Source organism: Rhinolophus hipposideros, assembly GCF_964194185.1.
Source record: "Rhinolophus hipposideros genome assembly, chromosome: 8".
NCBI classification, from domain to species: Eukaryota; Metazoa; Chordata; class Mammalia; order Chiroptera; family Rhinolophidae; genus Rhinolophus; species Rhinolophus hipposideros.
Window position 1 is genome coordinate 38,132,861 of NC_138054.1, and position 24,453 is coordinate 38,157,313.

At 37.0% G+C, this 24,453-nt stretch overlaps 2 protein-coding genes across 9 annotated transcripts in view; both read right to left on the reverse strand.

Moving 5' to 3' along the window:
- NEXN (nexilin F-actin binding protein) overlaps window positions 1-10,320 on the reverse strand; it is a 44,863-nt gene extending 34,543 nt beyond the window's left edge. For all 4 annotated transcript variants that reach the window (XM_081056763.1, XM_081056761.1, XM_081056760.1 and 1 more), the window contains exon 1: window positions 10,184-10,320. The gene's annotated coding sequence lies outside the window, so the exon portion shown is untranslated. The remainder of the gene's footprint in view (window positions 1-10,183) is intronic.
- Window positions 10,321-15,297: 4,977 nt separating this feature from the next.
- Window positions 15,298-24,453, reverse strand: part of MIGA1 (mitoguardin 1) — a gene marked incomplete at its 5' end in the record, with an annotated part of 92,147 nt that continues 82,991 nt past the window's right edge. For all 5 annotated transcript variants that reach the window (XM_081055974.1, XM_081055975.1, XM_081055976.1 and 2 more), the window contains 2 exons: window positions 15,298-19,052; window positions 20,699-20,815. In XM_081055974.1, the coding sequence (XP_080912100.1) occupies window positions 18,834-19,052; window positions 20,699-20,815 (336 nt within the window). In that variant the 3' untranslated portion in view covers window positions 15,298-18,833. The remainder of the gene's footprint in view (window positions 19,053-20,698; window positions 20,816-24,453) is intronic.

Consider the following 24,453-nt stretch of genomic DNA (forward strand, 5'->3'; position numbering starts at 1 on the left):
ACCAGAATGTGTGCTCTTTGAGAGTAAAGACTGTACTTTATACACCATTGTATCTACGGCACTTAGCATGTGCCTGACATATAGAAGACGTATATAATAATTGTTTACTGAACAAGTAAATCTTGCCAGCTTCAAGGTGAAGCACTTTATAAATGTTTACGGACTGCCGGAATATATTAACTATCATTATGATTATCATTATGCAGGAATATGCTATAAATAGTTCATTCATTACATAAATGTTTATTAAACATGTACTATGTGCCAAGCACTCTGCTAGGCACTGAGAAATACAGCACTGAATAGCTGGATGCTATCCCTATTCTCATGTTCACAGTCTCCTGACAAAAAGCCTTGAGACAGGACTTGAAGTAGTCCAGTCCGCTTTGCTATCTGCAAACACAAGTAGGGCTCTGACATCAACCATACCTGGCACAGAATTGAAAGGAAGCATCCACCATCTCCCTACCTTCCAGTTAGATGCCTGAGATCAGTGACTTCCATTCTCATCCACATTTCGCACTTCTTACTTCTATCCAGGCTTTCCTCTACACATCTGGCAGATTTTATTCTCCCTTCCCAGATTACAGGGCATTGGTTCCTTTCCAATGCCTGTTAAATAATAAATTATCATTTAAATCAAACCCCAAAAGCCATCATGGAAGTATTTTCAATATTCATGTAGTAATTATCAAAACTGAGAAGTGTAAAAGATCCTATTCCTTTGACTCAACTTCCCTTAATAAACTGTCTGTACTCTATTTTTAAGTCCGCTATTGAGCATTTACAGAAGATTTTAAAATTAATCTTTTGGAAACACTCTCAAATTCCAAATAGTCATTCAATCTTTGACTCATTTTTATCATCTCCCACTTTCATACTTTTTACATAGATTAGTAAACATTTAACTTACTAGTCTATAAACTCACATGGAATTTGCTTCTCCATTTAGCACAGAGGCCCCAGCCTCTCCTCCAAGTTCGTAGAATTATGCTTGCCAGAAATGCTCATGTATATTTAGTATTCATTTGTATCACTACCTTTTTGATGAATACACTTACAAAATTAGAAGCTATAAAATTCAAAGTATTCACTTTAACAGTGTTCTCTCCTTCAGAATCCCGATACACGTTTTTGAATTATGAAATCTTTTCAATAGGTACCAGAATCCAAGTGTAATGAAGACAAAGTTACCTCAGTTGCTACAGGGAAGCTGTTTTAAATGCAGTTCTTCAAAGTTCTTAACTGATAAATTTTACTGGAATAATGATTATAAGTATACATGATTAGTAAATCGAGGTTTCGAAAGTTCCAGAGTAACATTTAGCCATGATTCTTTTAATGTCTTATGACCAGGTACCAGCTTGCCATTCTTTCTGCCTTCACCCAGGCCCACTAGACTGTCTGCTCAACCACTGCACTCTTTACCCCTCTGTGCTCCTCAAATCTAGGCTACACTCCAGTTCTGTGGGTATTAACTGCACAGTGCATCATGGATCAGAATTAAAACTCTCCTCTAGGCTTGTCAGGCCTCCTGCAGGTTCCCTCAGCCTCTCTGCTTTCCCTGTCTCCCATTCTTTCACCTTCCCAGCTAGACAAATATATTCAATAACCTTTTTTCACCTCCAAGACGATTCTTAAGCTACTTTTTTTATCAATAAGGTATTTCTCCAAACTAATTAAAATAGAGATGGTGGCTTTCTCCAATTCACCTTAAGCATGGACATGTTTTTTGTCCTTTAGGCTCTGACCTCCAAATGTACTTAGGCTTCTAGATGTGGCTGTCATAAACTTTAATCTTTTTTATATACTTTATATATTGTTAAATGTCTCAGACATATCTGTCTAATCTGTCTTCTTTATTGAACTTTTTATTACGAAAAATTTCAGATATACAAAATTAGAGACTAATATAATCAACACCTATATATTATGGATGACACCAAATTTCAACGATTATCAGCGTTTTTCCATTATCTTAAACAATACAAAGTCTGCTTTATGTATTTTGTGCAACATCTATTTCAGCATAATGCACAAGTACTTTATAGATACTTTAAATCCTATTCTAGCTCCAATCACCACATCATAAGCACTATGCAATGCATACTAATATCCCCTCTGAATTTATGCCCAGAAGTAAGCCCCATAATTATTGCCTTTTATTCTTTCTGGGGAAGACATTAAAATAACCAAAGAAAATTGGTAAGCTCTCATTTGATGAAGTCACTAATAAAATTAAGTTACAAACAAATAAAATGTAAGGATTTTTTTAAAAAGCTACATTAGAGGAAAGATCTGGAGTCTCTATACTGAATAAAGGAGAAGGGTAACATTTTTGTACATCTCTTTAATATCTGGCTTAATAAAAACAGGTACATTCTCATATCTGCTTCTGCATTAAAACTACTGTGATATGTAGTTCTGACTGAAGTATATAAAGAAAATATGGCGTCACACAGCTATGTAACTGGAAAAAGGATTTCACAGGCCCCTAAAGGGTCTTGGGGACTCCCAGGGATTCTAAGACCACATTCTGACATTTGCTGAATTATAGTAAAGTACATTCTATAAAACCATGTCAGTTCTCATTCTAAAAAGGGAGTAGTTATACTGAGTACTCCCTCACTGTATTTTAGAATGTTAAATGAAGATTAGTTTAACAACTTAATTCCTATCTCAGTAACCTGAATGCCAAAGAATTTTATTACTGGAATCTTACAGACTTTTCTTAATCTAGTATTAAATGACTTTGCTGTCTGAGCAGGCAGATGCAGTGACCTTGGCCACCCTAGTGCAGCAGCAGCAACTCTTTTCAGCCCCATTGCACTTTTCCTAGTGTCTAGGATCTTAGGCAAGCCAGTTGAATTATTATCAAGAATAAGAGAGAGGGGCAGCCGGATGGCTCAGTTGGTTAGAGCTCGAGCTCTTAACAACAAGGTTGCCGGTTCAATTCCCACATGGGATGGTGGGCTGCACCCCCCCACAACTAGATTGAAGAACAATGACTTGACATGAAGCTGATGGGGTCCTAGAAAAAACACACTGTTACTCAAAAAAAAAAAAAACAATGAGAGAGAAAACATTCACAAAAGGAAAGGATAAGGCTGAACATGTGGCTTGTCAACAAGAGTTTAGTCATAAGGAAAAAGAAGGCTGGGATGAAAAAGGGATTCAATAATGCCATTCTAACATGTTAATAAGCATTCATGTTAAAAGAAGACAAGTAAGTATCCATTTAGGTTTCAGAGAGAATACTGCAGATAGTACCATAACCTGTCCATGATTTCCCAGAAAGGTTGCATTTTTTTTTCAAATTTGACAGATTAGGTCTGTAGTTACAATATCATATTTTTGTGAGGACAATCAACTGTATACCAAACATTACGCCTGGTGATGGATACAAAATGTATGAGATACCCTCTGAAATCAAGTAACTTTATTGGGAGAAATACATGGCACCACAACTCATTATAATACAAAGTAGTAAGTGCTATAATAACAGTTTTATATGGGGCTATAGAAATATGGAAAAAATGATGGTGTGATTAAGGGGGGGGAGACAAGGAAAGTTGTCACAGAAAGGAGACACAGAAATGGTGACAATTGATTTAGACCTTGAAGATCTAAATTCGTGCCAAACTAATTTCTAGCCATTAATTGTTAAAGGATAGGTAAGATTTCCTAAAGTGGAAAAGAGGGTAAGGGCATCCAGGCAAAACAAAAACAAACAACAAAAAAACCCACCCCACGTAACATGAAAAAAACATAAATGCCTGATGACTCACTGCAAATTTGGGGAGCTATATAAGTTGTTCAGTGAATCTATGGTAAAACTAGAAAGACAGGCTGGGCATACAGACTGGAAAATTCCTACATGCCATATTCAGAAAAAGTTTAGACTTGATCCTATAGGCAATGGGGAGCCAGCAAAGGATTTTTTTAAAAGCAGGAATGTGACTTAATCAGATATGTATTCTAGCAAGAAAAAAGAGAGATGCTGATAGCAGTACAGAAAGTTGGAGTGAAATGGGGAAAGACTACAGGGAGGAGGACAGGTACACTGATTTTGGCAAGAGAAGGTAAAGTCCTGAATTGTGACAGTGGCATGAGGAATGGTGGGTTGGAAGAGGCATTTTAGAAGATTTGACAGGACATAGTGACCCATTCATCCATTTATTTAATGAGTATTTATTAAGTTCCTATATGCCAGGCAAGGATACTAGGCTGTGGAGAGATGAAAGTGAACAAAAAGACAAGTCCCTGCCTCCAGGGAATGTACAGTGTAGTGGGGCACGATTGCAAGAACTTAGGCCAATTAGAATTCGAGGGTTAGAGATGAGGAGTGGAATACTGTCAATATTTAACTCAAGGTTTCTAGTTTGAGTAAATGGGTGCACAGAGTTACCATTAATTGAGATTATATTTAAAAGCATGTTTGAGGGGTCAGAAAATGGGTTCAGTTTTGAACAGGTTTTATTACCTGTCAGAATTACATTTGGGGTCTGGTTATACATGTATTAAGAATCATGGGTTTTTAGAGCTCAATATCTAAGGACCTTAAAGATGACTTAGTCCAACCCCTTCATTTACAATATGTAAAAATGGGAGTCACAGAGAGATTCAGTGGCTTATCCAAGATTGTAGGCTGTGCGGCAGCAGGACAAAGAACTAGACTCCAGGTTTCTTGACTTTCAGTCAACTACTCATTTCACTGTATCCTTCTCCAATTTTACCTAATTTAAATATCTCTATCTATCTATCTATCTATCTATCTATCTATCTATCTATCTATCTATCTATCTATCTATCGCCAACAGTAATGCTAGTTGGTATGAACTGGCATGGCAGTTAGTGAGACAGGCCTTTAAGAAGTTTTTGAAAATGACTTAATGGCCTGATAAAATATGTTTCAAGAATAAAGTATACTTTACGTATAGTGCCAGGTGGGTACTGGACTTCTCAGGGTGGATCACTTCACAAATTATATAAGTGTTTAACCACTATGCTGTACACCTGAAACTAATATAAAATAATATTAATATCTACTGTTATTGAAAATAAAGGCACTGAATGTAAAAATGCTAAAATAATATGTAAACCTAGTATTTTAATTAAATTCGTGCCAAACTAATTTCTAGCCATTAATTGTTGAAATTTTCTTGATAACAGGATTGTTCATCTTAAAGCTTTATAAAATATAAACAATATATAAATATGTGAAAATTAAAAGAAAAAGAGTATACTTTTTTGGAGGCTATTATAAAATAATTTTCAGGTTGAATACTAAGGTACAAAGCTCAAGCTGTGAGACAGTATGTATGCCTCATAGAATATAATATTAAGTACAACAGATTTACCTTAAAATATGCATACTAATGTTCCTGTTACAGAATTTCATTAGACCTATGTTTGACTTCTAAATTTTCTAAATTTAATTAATTTTCTTGACTTTTTAAAATAATGCAGTTGAAATATTTCAAGATAGCAAATAATGCAGGAATCAAGAAAATAATTTTAAATTATAGCTCTATCATTTACAATAACTGCTTCATTATGCTAATGTGTTATCTGCTTTCTCAACGAGAACAGAATTGTCAAGAAAGTGACAGCTCTAAATCTGCATTTCATTAAACTCAAGTAAACTCTTAGTCTCAACTTTTAAGGTTTTAGATAGAACTCTTAACTATACACTACAAGGAAGTATTAAAACCTACCTCTTTACAGTCTTTGAAAGGAACAGCAACATTGTTTTGAGTATGATAATATGTGAATAAATGTTTATCATTTTTCACTTATAAAAGAAATATAAACTTAAATATAATGTAACTTTGTTGCATTTAACTGATAAAGGTTATAACCTTATATTTTAAAAATTATGTTATAAAAAATCTATCATTAACCTAATCACAATTCAAAAATCTGAAATTAGATTCTATTTTACCTATTTGACATAGTGATATTTTTTTCTTACGGATACACAATTCCTTACTGATAACCAAGAATCTTATTTTCAACCTGCCTTGACATTCTTCTGTATTAATAATATGTAGCATTTTGCATTCATATGACTATATGTGATCTTTTTCAAAGAGCATTCACCATCCTCTGAGCCCCTGAAAGGTAAAAACAGTGCTCTACTCTGTTCTTTATTCTTAGCATCTCACACAATAACTAGGACACAGTACAAACTCAATTCATATTTGAGTGAGTGGATGAATGACAAAGAGATAACAGGAAAACTGATCCAAAATCAGCACAAATAAAACTTAGTATTGATATCTCCAAAAGGAGGGCCTAAGATGCAGATGGATGAATGAATGAATGAATGAATGAATGAATGAATGAATGAAATAATAGAAAAGTAAAATAAAATGGAGTGAGTTTACATTAAACTAGATAGCATGAAAAACCAGAAAATTAGGGTTTCTGGAAGTTGGCTTCCCAAGCAAATGGATGTAATCTCTGGAAGAGACTGGGCCTCCTCGTCCTCTCTGCAAGTAGAAGATGGCCCTTTCAATGAAAGACACAGATGATAATGGGAAGACCCAGACCTCTAAAACAAGTATGAGGCGTGGAGAGGCAGAATAGTACTAGCTAACTCCTCTTTATGGAGGACCTCTAGGGGTCGCAAAAACTCTCCTAAACAAGGAGGAGGGAGTTCCTCGGAAAGATTTCTTTCCCAGAAATATCTCCCCCATGCTTTCTAAAATCCCACTCATTAAAATATTTCATTTGTTTTAGTTAGTGATACATGGTCCCTTATAGCTCAAAATGACACTAGCAGTCAGTGTCAACGAATGTTAACTTCTTCACATGCCTATGATCACACTTTTTAAGAGAAGGATTGCTAACCTAAAGTATCTACAGCATTTAAAGTTTTGGTTCCTAATGCCAAGTCTGGCAGACTTTCCATCATATTATGAATTCACACTTGCCCTAATGCTTGGACTAGGGGACTGTGTACTCAAGTGTCTAGTGTCAGGTCATGTAAGTTATTGTTATGTACTGTAATTGACAGGTAATGTAAATGAGTGATGACTAGTTGTAAAACAATGGGGAATGGCAGAGACTGTGTCAAGGACAGCGTGTGCCCTGTCTCGGAGGAGCCACTACTTAGTTCCAGGGTATTGTTACTACGCAGCTATGTGGACTCAGTTTTGCTAAAATCTTCCAAATTTTCAAAAAATTTTGGAAATCCATATTTTAATATAAAATGTATCAATTTTTAAGCATGTCTGTGGCTTAAAGTGGCTTTTTGGCTGCCAATTTGTGGCCCCTGATCTAAATAAACAGGGAGCACTGAGAAAATGGAGACAAGGGAAGGCCTATTTTGGTCAGAATGGAGGAGGCAGAGTGAAAGGGGAGGAAAGAACAGAAAAAAGGCACAGAAAGGAAGGTGGAAGTTAAATTTCACCAACCTCAAAACCTCACCTAGGGAGCCCCAATCTGTCTGTCTTTTACTTTGAGAGCAAAAAGGAAGAGCTGACAAGAAGGAACAAAAGTAGAGGACGGGGTAGGAACCAGTTATTGAAACTAACTACTGTAAGATATTGCATCAGATGCTTTCACATATGTAGTTTTATTGGCATATGGCAATGCAAGAAAAAAATATTCTATACGTAGGGAAAAGTGGGAAATATATCAAAATACTAAAAGTACGCATGTCAGCATTTGAGAGCCCCTTTTCTATTCTCCATAATTTTTAACCATAAAAATGGTTCTATTAACTTTACAATTAAAAAGCAAATTTGATTGAAACTTAAATAAGTTGGATTTCTGTGTAAAGATCCACGCATCCTAGAGTGTAGAAAGTATACTACTTTTAAATAGAAAGTGAAAATAATAACAATTCCAAGTATATGTAAATAATGTATAATCTTGCAATTATAAAACCAGAAGAAAGAGAACATGAAAGAAACTACACAGGTGATGTAGACCACAGATTGATTAAATAAGAATGGAAATATGTAAAACTGTTAAGACTGTTGTAGGTCATTTTCCCTCTAAATGATAGACTATCAATATGGGGTGTTTTTTGTTGTTGTTGGGTTTTTTTTTTTATGTGTATGGCTTACATACTTTAAAATGTACTGAGTTCTCTTTTATGAAAACTTTTAGACATCTGCGCATCTGTTACATACTTTTCTATATTTACTGCATTGTTTTCTTTATTGTAAGCATATAATTTTATTTAAACAATACTTTCATTTGCCTTTAGGGTGCTTCAAAGAAAACAGCAGGTTTTGGGTTTTATTTTTCTCCCCTTAAATGAAGTATGTCATTTCAGGCTACTTGGGTTCTAAGCAATCTAAGTCTCCGATTAATCTCTCCGAAATATCATACTTGGTTTTCATTTTGTTCACAAATGAAACCCTAGCCTAAATACTACAAGTATAATTTCAGGAGAGAAAGACCTTTCAAAAACCTAGATAATGCATTACTTTGTTGATACTAAATATAGTCATCTCAAGATGACATACATTTTCACACATCAGATTTTCAAAAATAGCACAGATCCCATTTTAAGATGAGCAGGAAAAATTGCTATTCACTACATTTCAGTTTTAAATGGATTTGAAAGTGTGAATCTTCAAGTAAAATTGAATTACATCACTATGGTAGTGATGGAAAACTGGATTCAAACGAAGTTTTTTATGTATTTTGCGTAGGGTTCTTTAAAGGACTTGTTGCAGATAAATTACAGAATTGCACAAATTTTCCTTTAAATTATTCCAGTCAAAATATCTTCAAAAATAGGAGTCTAATACTGTGAGGAAGAATCTCAAGTAACAACATTCAATAAAGTTCATTTATATTAAATATACTCCCCAAAAAAACCCTTGTCCCTCAATTTGAGTAATATATTTTTCCATCTTACCGTATCTTAAAAACTCAAAAGAATTTCAGAGACTTATGTGTATTCTGAGTTTGTTTTGTTTTCTGTTTGTTTATGGCAGCAATTTAAGCTGTAAAGGGAATAGGGGCGAAAATAATGTGGTACACTCAGTGACGTGTGACTAAGGTGGTACAAATACTTAAGCTTATTCAATCACGCTGCCCTACACAGTTATGTTGTGACTCCCTGGCCAGTGGGCCCGTTACATAAATTCATTAACAAAATTTAGCTGATGAATGATGCTCCCATTGCTCTGCTCATGGAACGAACTGCTTTCTTATAATGGCTTACTGCTTTTCTCTACCTACCTCTTCCCCAAGGACAGACATTTTGTTAGGACATAGCCTTATGCTATTTTTACCTTGTTCTCTCTCTCTCTCTCTCTCTCTCTCTCTCTCTCTCTCTCTCTCTCTCTCTCTCTCTCTCTCTCTCTCTCTCCCCCCCCCCCCCAACTCTCTTTGTTCACGTTATGGACATTTAATAAATACGAAATGAAGATCCCGAAGCCATTGCAATAATAATAACTCACCTCTCAACTTGGTTATTTTCTTTACAAACGCCAATTATACATTTTTAGCATTTGTAGAGCGTTTCACAGTTTACGAACACAGCTGGAATGGCTTGGCGGTTTCAAAAAATATAGACATGGGAGGTTTCAAGAAGTAGTAAGTACACGATTCACTCCAATTTCCAGTTCTACTTGCACAACCCCCAACATCCCACCTCGGACAGAATCGCGAAACCAGTTTGGGGGTGGGGGTAGGTGATACGCTGTTAAATCACATTTCGCTGCCCAGCCACCACAGGGACAGATCAGGAATGACTTCTCTTCAAAATTATAGTGACAGCCGGCGAAGACGGAGACAGCCGGGGACACGTGGAGGGGGACCACACTGAACTTTACCTGCACGGACCCCAAGGGCAGAGCCCGGGGGGAGCACCCACGCCGCCCTCCCCCTGCAGGAGTAGAGAGAGCACCCAAGGCTCAACCCACAGGGCTCAAGCAGAGCCGAAGCAAGCAGGGCAGTGGGGCAAGGACACCACCAGAGCCAGAGGCCGGGGGACGCGGAGACAGCAAGGCTAACCCTGCTCTGCTCCCGGCGGAGGCCGGGGGCCAGCGCGTAGCCACAGCTGGGGGGAGCCCGGCGCGCGTGGGTGCCGCGGCGGAGCCGGGCCGGGAGCGGGGGCGCCGGGAGCATCTCCCTGCAGCCCCCGCCCCATCCGGAGACCCGACGCCTCTGCTCCTCCTCCCCCGCCCCACGCTCCCCGGACCCTCTCGCCCACCTGGAGCCCACGACAGGCGACCGTCCTCGGGTGCGCGGAGGGGCTGTGCGCGTCCTGCGCCTGGGTGTGGGCAGGGGTCTGGGCGCCGCCGGAGCCCTCTGGCCGCCGCCGCCGCCTCCAGCAGCAAGTTTCCATAAAAGTCCCGGTGCGCAGCCTGTTCCCGCATTCCAGGCGGGCCCAGCGCCGGCCGCAGCTGTTCCAAAACACTAGGCCAGTCCCCCAACCACCCCACCCCCTCCGCCGTGTCGCCCGGAGAAGGGTGGAGAGTCGAGGAGGAAGGCAGACTAGGGGGGCGGTGGCGGACAACTTGCCGCCAGAACCTGCCGGTCGCCCGGCTCTGGGTCCCTGAGCGACCCCTTCACCTTGGGTCTCCCGTCAGGGTCCGGGGAAGGGAGGCCGCCCCACTGTGGGACAGGGGAGCCACGGGAATGGAATCCATAAATAGGCGGGAGCTGGCTCCCCCGGCCCACGGCCGCGTTGCCCTGTGGCCCACTTCTCTCAGCTACTCTACCTAAGTCCTGCGTTCTAATCCCGAAGCCAGGCCACTACCTTATGTTCACTCAAAGCATTGACTGACCTCGGCCAGCTTCTCTTTTATTGCTCAGAGCGCAGGGCAGCATTCCGGGGCCACTTAACTCTGTCCGTGGCTCACCTTTTCTTGGCTCCAGTCTTCAACTCCAAAGAGAGAAGTTGATAGAGAAAAGTGGAAGAGGAAAGGGGGAGGGGGAAGTATAAAAGGAAAATAATATTTATGCAATCTTCTATCTTTCCTTAATTGAAGGCAACTCATCCCTTGGTCTTTTTAAACCTACATAAAGACAACTGTGAATCTTAGCACCCACAGACCTTTTCAACCTGGACCACCAGCCTGTCAGTTACACCCGTGAAACAACCCATATGAAAACTTGAAGTGCTTATTCAAAGAGGGCAGTTTCCTGGTGGGGGAAATCTTCAATTCTTTGTTACATGCAGAAAATGAATATGAACAAATTAATTTAAAATTGCACTAGCATCCACACAGATAAACCAGGGACAACCACTTCCAACTTCTAGCCCTGGGCAGACAATACTGCTCAGGTTATATTTTCAGGGATGTTGAAAAAAACCTTCTGCTACTAACTGTAAACTTTCTTCTCCACCACATCCCCATACACTATTTACTCAGGATGGAAATTCTTCTGTGTAAGCCATTCCTTCTTAAGCTGAAGTACCAGATTGGCAAATAAAACAGCTATTTACACTTACTTTAATACAGATAGTGATACGTGGCCAGGATGAGCTGGAGCTCCCTGGCGCCTTTGCTCCCTTCAATACCATCACCTTTACCTTCAGTTCATGGAACTTTCCATGGTCATTCTGGCTGCAGGGTCTTTGAACAAGCTCTTCCCTCTGCGTGAAATCCACTTTCCCCCACTCTTCACCTACTTAATTTCAACATAAGCTTTTGCTCTCTGCCTAAATGTTGCTTTCTCAGAGAAGGCTTTCTTTCACCCTAACCTGTATCAGTCTGCCCTGTTGTAAACTCCCATTCTACCCTATCCCTCCATACACTTATCCATTTAAAATTATCCATTTATTTTTATGATTAATGAAGCTCTTAATTGATATCCACCCATCAGATTCACCAGATTAAACAAAGCTCTCCATTCTAAAACTGATAGCTACCCAAACATGCAGGCCCACTCCTTCTCCTACCAATTCATCATTGATTCAGCAAGTATTCTGTTCTAGATAGTGAGGGTACAGTACTGATGAAACAAATAAAAAGCCCTGGAATTCTGGTGGAAGAGGGCAGACAATAAGCAAATAAACCAACTATGTAGTACTTAGCGATATACAACATGGATGAAACCAGAGCAGGGAAGTAGGGAATGCTGGGAATGGGGTAGGAAGATATTGTACTTTTAGATGGAATGGCCAGGGAAAGCCTCATATGAGTAAAGGTCTTGAGGAAAGTGAGGCAGTGAGCTATGCAAATATCTGGAGATATATAAGGGGGGAGGGGGCAGGGGTAGGAGGGCCATCCAGGGAGAGGTACAAAGGCCCCAACAAGGATTCTATCTGACTTATTCTAGGAAGAGCAAAGAGGCTTGTGTGGGTAGAGCAAAAGGCGAAATAACAGGAAATGGAGTGGGCAGAAGGGCTGTGGAGGACGCTCTCTGTACGACATTGTGAGGACTTTGGCTTTTATAATACTGAGTAAGATGGGTGGCCCTTGGTGGATTTTAAACAAAGTAGTGACATGAAATGACATATTTTTAACCTGCTTACTCTAGCCGATGTGCTGCAAATACATAAACAAAGCAGGGAGGCCGGTTAGGAGACTTCTAAAATAACCAGGATGACAGGTCACGGGAGTTTGGACCAAGGGGATAGCTGTGAAGCTAGTGAGAAATGCTTGGCACGTGGTTTTTTTCTTGATACATTTTTAAAAAGTAGAACTGGTACGATTTTGGTAACAGATTGAATGTGAGGTGTGAGGAAAAGAAGTCTTTGGCTTGAGGATCTGGAAGGATGGAGATGTCATTTACTGAGATGAGAAAGACTAGAAACATGTTTAGGCAAGTGTGGTCAGGAGCTCAGTTTTGGACATGCTACGTTTGAGAAAATTATTAGAAATCCAAGATTTGCCACAGTTTGTATAAACAGTTCTTAAATATTTACCACGAATCAGATGGGTTTGTTCTCAAACTTGATCGTATTAGTTGTATGTTACTAAAATTACATAAACATTACAAAAAGGAAAAAAATATAAAAGCAAAAACAAAAGAATTATACTTTTTATAAAAGCTAAGTTGAATGATTTAAAGACTTGATAAAGGCAAATGGCTTATAATTACTATCAAGCTAAGTGTTGGAAGAGAAATGTAAAAGATTAAGTACAAAATTATAAAAATCATCGGGAATAGGCACTCATTGCTTTCAAGTAAATTTTTTCTCCTTTAAAAGTAAGGGAAACTGGAAACTGAAAGGATGATTTACAGGTGTAGTTTATACAACAAAGATATCTCGGAAACCAAGTGGATCTATATTCCAAGAAAAGCTCTTGATCCTATATCAAAAGATTAGCCAAAGAATGTGCACTCAGTCATTTAAAATTAAAATGTCTATATAATTTATGCATAATTTAATATGATTCTTTGCTCTGTTATCCAGCCACCAAGATGACCCCAAATGATACTGCCTCCTAGTATTCACACACTTGTGTCTCTTCCCACATTGTGTTAGGGTTGGTCTGTGTGACCAACAGAATATGGCACAAGTGATGGTGTGTCACTTCCAGTTAGGTTATAAAAGATACTGTGTCTTTTGCCTTGATATCTCTTGGTTTACTTACTCTGGAAAGCCAGCTGCCAAGTTTTAAAGACACTTAGGCAGCTCTGTTAAGAGGCCTACATGGCAAGGACCTAAAGCCCCCTGATAACAGCCATGTGAGTGAGTATTATCTTGGAAGCAAATCCTCCAGCCCTCGTCAAACTTTCAGATGACTGAAATCTCAGGAGAGACCCTAAGCTAGAACCACGGGAACCAGCTATTCCTGATTCCCAGTCTTCAGAGACTATGAGAGATAATGTTTACTGTTTCAAGATGCTAAATTTTGGGATAATTTGTTATGCAGCAATAGATAACAAATATACCTGCTTTAACCTACTTTTTGAAATTATGCATCTTTTATCACATTAAGTACTCAGATTTCTTTAAAGCCCCTGGGCTGCTTCTCTCAAAGTGTTATTAAAGAATTAGCAAAGTTCTAGAAGTCTTATATTTCAAGTGCTTTCAAACATCAAAATGCTTCTCTACATTCAAGTATGAGTATTATGGCATTATTTTAAACAGAAAATTATAAAAGTTCTAGAATTTCCTATATATAAATGTACTTTGTGAAAGGCTTTTGAGACACATAAGATTCAGTTAAAAGCAAAACACTGAGGTGGTATTTGATGTACCAGTTGCTTTGTTGTGGCTTTTAAGTGTAAAAAATAAAAAGTGTCATAAAGGTTTGCTTTTTTTTTCTGTACTGGAATCAGTCCTTTCCTGCACAAACGATGAAGGTTACTTAAGGGTTTCCACTGTTCAAGTGCAGAAAAAAACAAAAAGGAACCTCACTGAAAGAGTTGTGGCCTGATCAAAGATGTCAGTAGCATAAGGAGGGAAAGAGATTAAAGGAGAAAAAATGGCAGGGTAAAGTATTACAGAATACTGTATAGGAAGAAGAAACACTACATAAAAAACAGAAGTCAAAAGCAGTATAAAAACAGAGTGACAGTGGATGAACGCAGTGAGCTTATAAAGACTTCCAGCAAAGCCCTAGAAATAGTCTAACAATAGGAAAGATGTTTAGAGTGAAAAACTTGAAGTTCAGGTAAGGGAATCAAAGAGGAGGCCTAAGACAACAAAGAGTATGGCAGATGGCAAAGAAAACAGAAGACGAGGTTGAGATGCTGATCTGGTTTCCTATTCCATCTCCAACCCTATATCCTAGCTAGGAAAAGATTCCACTCATATTTATATGGCTTGCTTATTAAGTTATGGACTTGAGTTTATGTTTAATAGATTAAAAATATAACTGTATACACTTACCTATGCTGTACATATTTAATTATCCTAAAATAAACCTCTTTATTAAAATTCTCAAATCAAGAATACTGGTTTTATATCCAGGTAAACCCTTCTCACCATCTGGTGTCTACAGTGGTATCCAGACGGCATCCCTCTCTTGACTAAATGTATCTGTATCCTTACCGGAAAGTAGGGGGAAAGGGAGATGTCTAGGGATGGACACACGTACATCAACATGATAAATTTATATGTGCTTGATGACATATTAATCGAAACACTTTAAATTATTAATTAAAATGCAAGTACTTTTGACTTTATTCATCATGAAACTGTCTTTTCTCCCAGGTAGTACAAAAAGAAAACATACTTGATTATAATGATTATACTTGATTACACTTGATTATAATGTTTCTGCAGTGGCCTGTGTTCTCTATACCTGTATACGTGAGGTCTATGGGAGACTGAAAGCCCCCATAGGGTATAGTTTGATGCAACAAGTGTAACCTTGCAAATATATAAGCATTGTACAAAATATTCAACACATCAGCAAGATGTACCATCACTTTTTTATTTGGCAGTAGTAGAAATACATCCATGTTATAAGTGCTTATTTTGGCTAAAGAGCCAGTGCTATTTTCTTCTGCTACTGCAGTGTTTCACTTTTACATAAATTAGTAGGTGCAGTCCTTACGTTTAAGAAAGACACATTTACTGATATCAGCCAAGTGAAGCTAATACATGATTTTTCTCAAACTAAGCAAAACAATAACATAATATATTCATTATTAACAATAAAAAAGGATGCCCTTGTTTCCATTAATCACAGATTACACAAATTCCTAGGTCTCACATACAGAAATACTTCTATGTTTGATTAATCCAAGCAAAAAATCAAAATTTTGAATTCAGCCTAATTCATATAATCACTTTCAAATGTATGTTCCAAATAATTTCCTAATATGTGTTCACATTAAAATAAATGTAAATTATGAACATAATTTAGAATTTCTGATTATGAAAGGTCACACAGAAGTATATTAAATATTATTTAGCATTCCTATTTCATAGGTCTAAAGGAATGATAAACTGAAGAACTCTTGTAATGCAAATAATCACTCTGTAGGTAATCATTTAGGTAGAAAATGTTACATCTTAAGGCAAGAAAAAGTTTGTAAATATTTTTTATAAAGTCAGTTAATTCAACAAATTAAGAATAGTAAATGGATGCAAATAAAGAACATGCTGTATGAGAGAAAGTTATTTGGAGCTGAGTACAACAGTATGAAAAACTTGGCTTCTTTTTAAAAAGATAATCTCATTTTGATATTTAATAAACATTCTGTAAGCCTTCAATAAGAAATAAGACCTAGTTGAACAAAAATGTAGAGAAACAAAAATAGAAAAAAAAAATAACCAAATATAAATCACCTGAACACTTACCTTTTTTCTTCCAGAAAAACAGAAGGAAAAAAAAAATCCATTTTGTCAGGATGAATTGAAGGCCCTCTTATAATTTATATAGGGAAGCAGATGACAAGATTCATGGTGGCAATGGCAACTTTCTGATAATATTACCATAAGTGTTAAACAGGGTTTTATCCTAAAAGGCTTTAAACTCATTTAATCATTTTCTTATTTTTTAAAGCATTACTTTAGCTATTTAACCCAGTTTCAAGGCAAATTGAAATTGGCACATACGTCTTAAGTGCTCTTCTGTGCTCAAGAACATTTTCAAGAGACGTTACTTTTAATAAAGTCACGTTTCCTCCCTTACATTAGAGAGGTTTCTCCCCCTGTACTTATTACCCTTAAATACTATTTGGTCACTCTTGTCTCTTGTGTTAAAGGCCACAAAGAAAGCATCTTACTAAAGGAGTAGCTACTGAACTGACCAGAAACTAAACAAAATCAACCGATTAGACAAAGTAACCTCTTGAATATGAGCAACTTTTTTTTTTAAGTTGAAATGTAAAAGAGAAAAAGAAAAAATACTTTCTGGAAAGTCATTCCTCTTATCTGATAAAATAAATTCCCCATTTATCTTATGTAGTAGCAGCATTATTAAATAGTGCAATTCTTCAAAATAGATTTCAAACATCTTCCTCAAATAAAAAAGTAATTAAATTTACGCATAGCTCCGTTTATAAAACCACAGCTTAAAACATTTAGCCCCACAAATAGAAAACTTAATATAAGCAATAATGTCTTGCCTCCATGATAATGGGAATGTGTGTGCACACACGTGTGTATGTGTGTGAATCATTCAAGGCCAGTGGTACCTCAACAAGAAGCTAAAAATACAAGATACAAAATAAAAAGTAAAACGTTACATAATAGAATTTTTAGCTTTGATACTTCTAATGATACCCCTTCATCAATGATAAGAATTACGAATAGCCAATTCTTAAATTAAGAATATATGTAAGAAAAGTCAAGGTGCTATTATATATTCAAAAGTTATTAGAGCAATATTTCAAATTGTTTAATGTCATAACCTACACATTATGGAACACAGTACATGCAAACAGCATAAATATGCTGAGTATGTAATTTTGTAACGTTACATAAATGTGGCACACACATAAATTTAAAACCTTAAAAGATTATGCTTCCCCCCCCCACTTTTCATTTTCTATTCATTAATCAGAAACTAGGCACTTTAATCTAAAAATGCGTTCTAAAAAAATAGTTAGATCCTTCTGGGTAACTCACTCCTAAAATGAATAAAGCCCACTTTAAAAACAAAATCAACACATCTAATCCATTGATGTACCAAGTCATCCACTTCAAATAAGTGGTATGTGGTTTAGACACAAAATTAATATAACTCTGAAAGTATCTAATATACTCTGAAGAACCTTCTTTATGTGACCAACCCATTGTGCATATATTTCTCATAAAGAACATGAAATATACTTCCATACCATTAAAAATATTTTGTTCTATATTTACGGGAAAAATAAACCTTCTTTAAAACCTCACTAAAATTCAAAGTATGACTATTTTACAAATATGGGCATAATATGACAAAATTACTAAGTTCACGTGGGAATAACTAAAAACCTGTTTCGTAGGAGAAAGGAGAAATCATTTCACTGTACCAAAATTAATACCTTCAGATGTTGGGAGATAGTCTCAAAACTACACAGCAAAAGTTTTAATTGCCAGTCATTGTTAATAAATGTTACCTTTTTTCCCCCAATGTGGGGATTGAACTGGCAACCTTGGTGTTATCAGTACCACACTCTAACCAACTGAGCTAACCGACCACCCCTAAATGTTACCTTTTTAATCAATATTTATTCAAGGGAAAAATGCTCTAATCTATAAAAAGATTTAAAAAATTTATTCAGTCTCTCTATTGTAACTTATAGGACCAACAGAATATGTTTTGGAAACTGCAGTAAATCTAATATAAACTTGTAACTTGCATCAGAAAAAAAAAAAAAAAAAACTTGTAACTTGTAAACTTTTCAGCATCAATTCATTTAAACGTTTTAAAATAATACTCAGCCATTACAATTTCTTTGATTCAAATACATAAGCAAATGCACAAGCAATACTGTAAGCAGTATATATTAAACACCACTACTGTCTAAACTTGTGTAAACAAATGAATAACTTTATAATTAAAAATACATTTTCAGGCGAAGTTAAAAGTTTGTTGACACTAGGTGTAATATATTCTTGCAGGGTGGGTCACAAAGGTCTTAGCTAAAATGTCTATTTTCAATGTGCAAAGCATAAAATCAGAGCTTTGAGAATCATACTGGACATTTCAGACAGCTTCAAGATGACAAATCAATTAACTCCCAAGTACTGGCTTCATTCAATTCAAGCAATATTTCTGTAAAATATACATTTCACAACTTAAATTATTATTTAAAGATGGTAAAAAGCTGCTTTGGATACACTACATAGGGATTCAGTGATAGAACTTCTGTGTAACTACAGTACGGTCACTCATTCTTTACTAGATATTTTTTCCTCCCTGAGTCCATACCTACTAATTCTGTGTAATATATGTTACAAAATCAAGTTACCTTAATATATTTCATAGCACACTCAAAATGTGTGATTTGTATGGTACTTATTGCACTTTGGCTTCCACGAGGCCACTGGACATAACATGACTGTGACTACTTATACAATTACTTGCATGCCTCAGTGCATCAGCTCCGAGACAGGCCGTTAGAAGTTCAGTGCGGCGAGTAAGCAACTGCTTCAGGTCTTCCGCCAACGTCTCTCTACTGGAATAGCGCACTTTCTCGAAGTCAAAAATGTCTTTGAGAAAGAAAAGAACCTGATTCTGGAAAATGAACACAAAACAAATTAGACCAAAATTACATTAAATCTAAGTAGTTACTAATATTGTAACATGCACTGAAATAGGAGTCAGAAGGCTTGAGTTCCGGTGCTAGTTTCAGATCTCACGGGTGAAGGGACCTTGAACAAGAGATTAATTTAAACCTTTTCTGGGTCTCATTTTCTGTAAAATAAGGGACAATACTACTTGTCCTTGTTACTACTCGGGGCTGATGTGATGACAAAAAAAAAAAAAATCTACAGGAAATGACTGTAAAACCTAAAAGAGCTGTATAACTGTAAGGGGCTATTATTACTCCTTTCCCAATAAAAGAAGTTTTCAATGTTACCTATGAGCACTTGTACTACTTTAGGACAGGAAAGTAAAATAGTTCCAATAATTGTAACTCATAAGTTTTAAATGTATATTTTTTGGTACATAAAAATTTAAGACACATGCAAAATAAAAATAATTTCAGGCCTCACTCAAATCAGTGGAAGATTGAGAAGGATATTTCATTTCAGTAAATGAATACTTATGCTGAAACTCATTTTAAGCAAGTTGTATACTGCTAAGCATTAAGTATCATGTTACACCATGATGAAAATAAAAGTAATTCCAAAGAGCAAAGAACAGGAATATTTTATTTCTATCCTACACAAATCAAGTGTTAAGAGGTACTAACTAAGAAGGCACACTTCTTAGATTCATTCATTGGGTTTTATAATTAGAAGGGCCATTAGCAATCAACCTGTCAAGCCCTCTCATTTTATAGATGAAGAAAAGGAGGACAAAGTATGATTTGCCCAGAGCCAGATGCTCATTAATGACACACTTAATTCCCAGTCCAAATTTTTCCCACTGAACACAAACTTTACATTGGGAAGGTCAAGTAAACTAGTCAAAAAATAATGAGTTTTGAATGATAGTAAAATAAACATTTCCTAGACCATTCACATGAATGCTACATTAACAGCACATAAACATAATTTTATTTTTTTAAATGAAGGGTATATCAAACTTTGAAATATCAAAACCCTACAAATTCACACTTGATTACATTTACTTTTTTATTTGCTCCTTGAAACTCTGCCTAAATTCAAGACTATTAAAATAGTGAGGCTTTTCTTGGCAATGTGCCAGGCAGAAAATTCTGCAGTGAGCTATGCCCTGTGTTTTGGCAAATTTAAACTGCTGATAAAGGGATACAACTTTAATCTCCCATGTTATTTTTCACATCTGGGATTTCATCATTCATTATTACCTCAAATCAGAACTTATTTCCAAATTGCCACATGTGCAATAAAGGCTGATACTTTATTGTTTTATAAATTTCAAGAGCATCCAGGCATGAAGAACAAACTGTCTACAGCTATATTATTTGACTATAACATTGTAACACCACCCTAGAACATGCATCCATTACAGAAGGAACTGATAAGGTGAATGGACCTGTTGAATGTACTCCAGGATAAAGCACCAAATCTATATAATACTGTTGCACTGCCATTTAAACACTGAATTTAGGTGACTTTTATAACTTACCTTTAAATAACATTCTATCTTCTACAAAAGCAAAAACAAAATAGAATAATACCTTATCTGTTTTTTGACTTAGAAAAAAGAAATGATCCGATGACTGAACATACCTTAAAGAAGCAACATAAATCATAGAGAGAATTTCTAGGACCCAAAAAGCCCCACGCTAGGACAGGGCTGATGTGCTCACAAATGGCATAAAAATGTGCAAAAAATCCATCTGGGATCTGTTGGAAAGTTAAGGAGAATCGAGTTATTTTTACCTTCTTGACTTTGCTTTCTCTAGTAGAAACTGAAATTGCTATCTATCACATGAACAGCTCTTTTTGATGGTAAATGTCAAGGATGAGCCAGCCTTATAAGAAAGTTAATACACTTACACGTAACTTTTAGAGTCACAGCATGTTTTCTGTAGGTTTTATATCCTAGCCAATAGTTTCAAATATGCTGAGATACATTATTTCTTAAAGGTATTTTCACTTCATAGAAATACTTCATAAAAAAAAAGAAAGCAATGGTGGTGTAACAAGCAAAAACAAGAATGTTACAGTGTTCCTTAGCAGTATAATTTTTAGGATTAAAAGACTGAAATGGTTTCAGCTATTAAAAAGTTCTACTGAATTATTTAGAGTAACTGAAAAAGACCAAAACAATTTTTATTTTATTTTCCTTAAAAGTTTTCTATTAAAATATAGCTAACATACAATATTATGTTTCAGAGGTACACCAGTTATTCAACATTTGTATACCTAAGAAGTGATCACCATGATAAGTCCAGCAACAATCTGACACTGTACCATACTAACACAATATTATTGACTCCCCATGCTGTACATTATATCCCATGACTTATTTGATTTATACCTGGAGATTTGGACCTCTTATTTCCCTTTCCTTTTAAAATTTTTCAATTGCAGTTGACATTCAATATTTTATGTTAATTTCAGGTGCACAGCGTAGTGGTTAGACATTTATATAATTTAAGAAGTGATCCTCCTGACTAGTCCAGTACCCACCTGGCAGTGGCACTACACATAGTTATTACCATACCATTGACTATACTCTCTATGCTATACCCAACATCCCCATGACTATTTTTGTAACTACCAATTTGTACTTCTTAATCCCTTTACCTATTTCACCCTGCCCCCCAACCCCTTCCCATCTATCACCTCAACAAATCTAGAACCCATCTGACCATATATAGTTATTACAATATTTTTGACTTTATTCCTTATGGTATGCCCTACATCCCCATGAGAACTTTGTAACAACAAATTTGTACTTCTTAATCCCTTTCCATTTCTCACCCACCTCTCAACTCCCCCCTCCCCCACATCTGGCAACCATCAAAATGTTCTCTGTATCTATGAATTTGCTTCTGTTTTGTTTATTTTGTTCTTCAGATTTTACATATATGCGAAATCACAATCTGTCTTTCTCTGTCTGACATAAGTCCACTCAGCACAATACCCTCCAGGGTTCATCCATGCCACCACAGATGGCAAGAACCCATTCCATAGCCGAGCAATATTCCACTGTATACATGTACCACCTCCTTTTTATCCATTCTTCCATTGACAGACACCCAGGCTGACTCTACAGCTCGGCCATTGTAAACAATGCCGCAATGAACATATGAACACACACGTCCCTTCGAAGTAGCGTTTTGAGTTTCTTCAGATAAATACCCTGAAGTGGGATTACTGGGTCCTTCATTGTCTCTTGTTATAGCCTTTGTTTTATTTTTTTATTTTTTATTTTTTCTAGCATTAATGTTTTGCTTATTTATTAAAATTCATTGAATTTGAAAATGCATATTCCATGTTTATGGAAATCATATTGTTAGCCTTTGTTTTAGAGTCTATTTTGTCTGGTATAACTATTGCTACCCGAGCTGGTTTGTTTTTCATTTCCATTTTTAAGAAATATCTTTTTCCATCTCTTTACATCTTTTTACATCTCTGAAGTGAGTCAAATGTAAAGTCTTGTTTTCTTATCCATTCAGCCACACTACCTTTAGAGTGGAGCATTAAATCCATTTACATTGAAAGTAACTGTTGATAGATATGTAATTATTACCATTTTATTATTCATATTTTTAATTTTAATTTAATTTTTTTCATCTTAAAGAAGTCCCTCTAAGATTTCTTGTAATACTGATCTGGTGTTGATGAACTAACTCCTTTAGCTTTTTCTTGTCTGGGAAGCTCTTTATATGTCCTTCAATTCTAAATGATAGCATTGCTGGGTAATCTTTGTTGCAGGTTCTTGCTTTTCATCACTGAATATTTCTTGCCAATCCCTTCTGGCCTGCAAAGTTAACTGTTGAAAAATCAGCTCACAGTCTTATGGGAGCTCTCTTGTAGGTAACTAATTGCTTTTCTTTTGCTGCTTTTAAGATTCTTTCGTCTTTAACCTTTGGCATTTTAATTATGTGTTTTGGTGTGGGCCTCTTTGGGTTCATCTTGTTTGGAACTCTCAGAAATACCTGGTCTTGTATAATGTTTACTTCCTTTGCCAGGTTAGGGAAGTTTTCTGTTACCATTTCTTCAAATAGGTTTTCAATTCCTTACTCTCTCTCTTTTCCTTCTGGTACCCCTATGATGTGACTGTTGGTACACTTGATGGTATGCCAGTGGCCCTTTAAACTCTATTTTTGGATTCTTTTTTTGTTTTTCTGATTGGGTATTTTCTGCTACCTTATCTTCTAAATCACTGATTCAGTCCTCTGCTTTATCTAGTGTTGATTTCCTCTAATGTATTATTTATTTCTGACGGGTTCTTTTTTTATGTTTTCTATCTCCATTTTTATATTTCCTCTTTGTTGAAGTTTTCACTGAGATCATTGCATACCCTTTCAACCAGTGTTTGGAACTCTGCATCTGGTAGGTTGCTTGTCTCCATTTTGTTTAGTTCTTTTTCTGGAGCTTTGTCTGTTCTTTTATTTGGGACGTGTTTCTTTGTCTCCCCATTTTGGCTGCCTCCCTGTAATTGTTGCTAGGTATTAGGTAGAGCTGCTATGCCTCCCAGTCTTAGTAGAGTGGCCTTATGCAGTAGGTGTCTTGTGGGGCCCAGTGGCCAAATCTCCCTGGTCACTAGAGCCGGGTGCTCCAGGTGTGTCCTTTGTATGGGTTGTGTGTGTCTTCCTGTTGTAGTTGAACCTCGGCTGCTGTTTGCACGTCAGTTGAAGGGACTGACACTCGAGCTGACTGGCTGTTAGGACTGGCTGTGACTACAGTGGAGAAGCTGTTGTGCAGGGGCTGACCCTACAGAGCCGATTCACTTTAGCAGAGTTCTGGTGCCTGCCTAGTCTGCCCTTTGGGTGTGTTGTTCTTGTAGGCCACCAGGTGATGCTCTGGTGTTTGGCTCGGTCCAAAACTGACCACAGGGTGTGCCAGCCCTGGGGCCTCCTGTGAAGGAACCCATTGTAGGCCAAATTCAACTACAGCCTGGGCCCTCCCCAGAGCCACCTGGCATGAGCCACAAAGCAATCTGCAGACGACTCCCTCTCGCTGTGCTTAGAGTGCCTTGAGAGGCCAAGCCACAAACTGAGACTGGCTATTGTTAGTGCTGGGCTTAGAGCTGCTCATCAAGAGGTATGGGACATGCTGAAGCCAGATGCTGCTTGGGTTTTGTGAACTTTTGAGAGATTTTAGGAAAGTCTGTGGCATAGGCCAAGGCAGGAGTTTTATACGAAAAAGACACAGTGAGTGGCTTGAGTGTGCCTGCAAGTTGAGTTGGATGGGTCTCAGGTAATCACCAGAGTGGGGCGAACAAATGGTGTTAGCCATGTTGATGGAGACTCAGATATGGTGTCTGCTTGTGGCTGCACACAGGAAAAGGAAGGCTCACAAGAAACAGT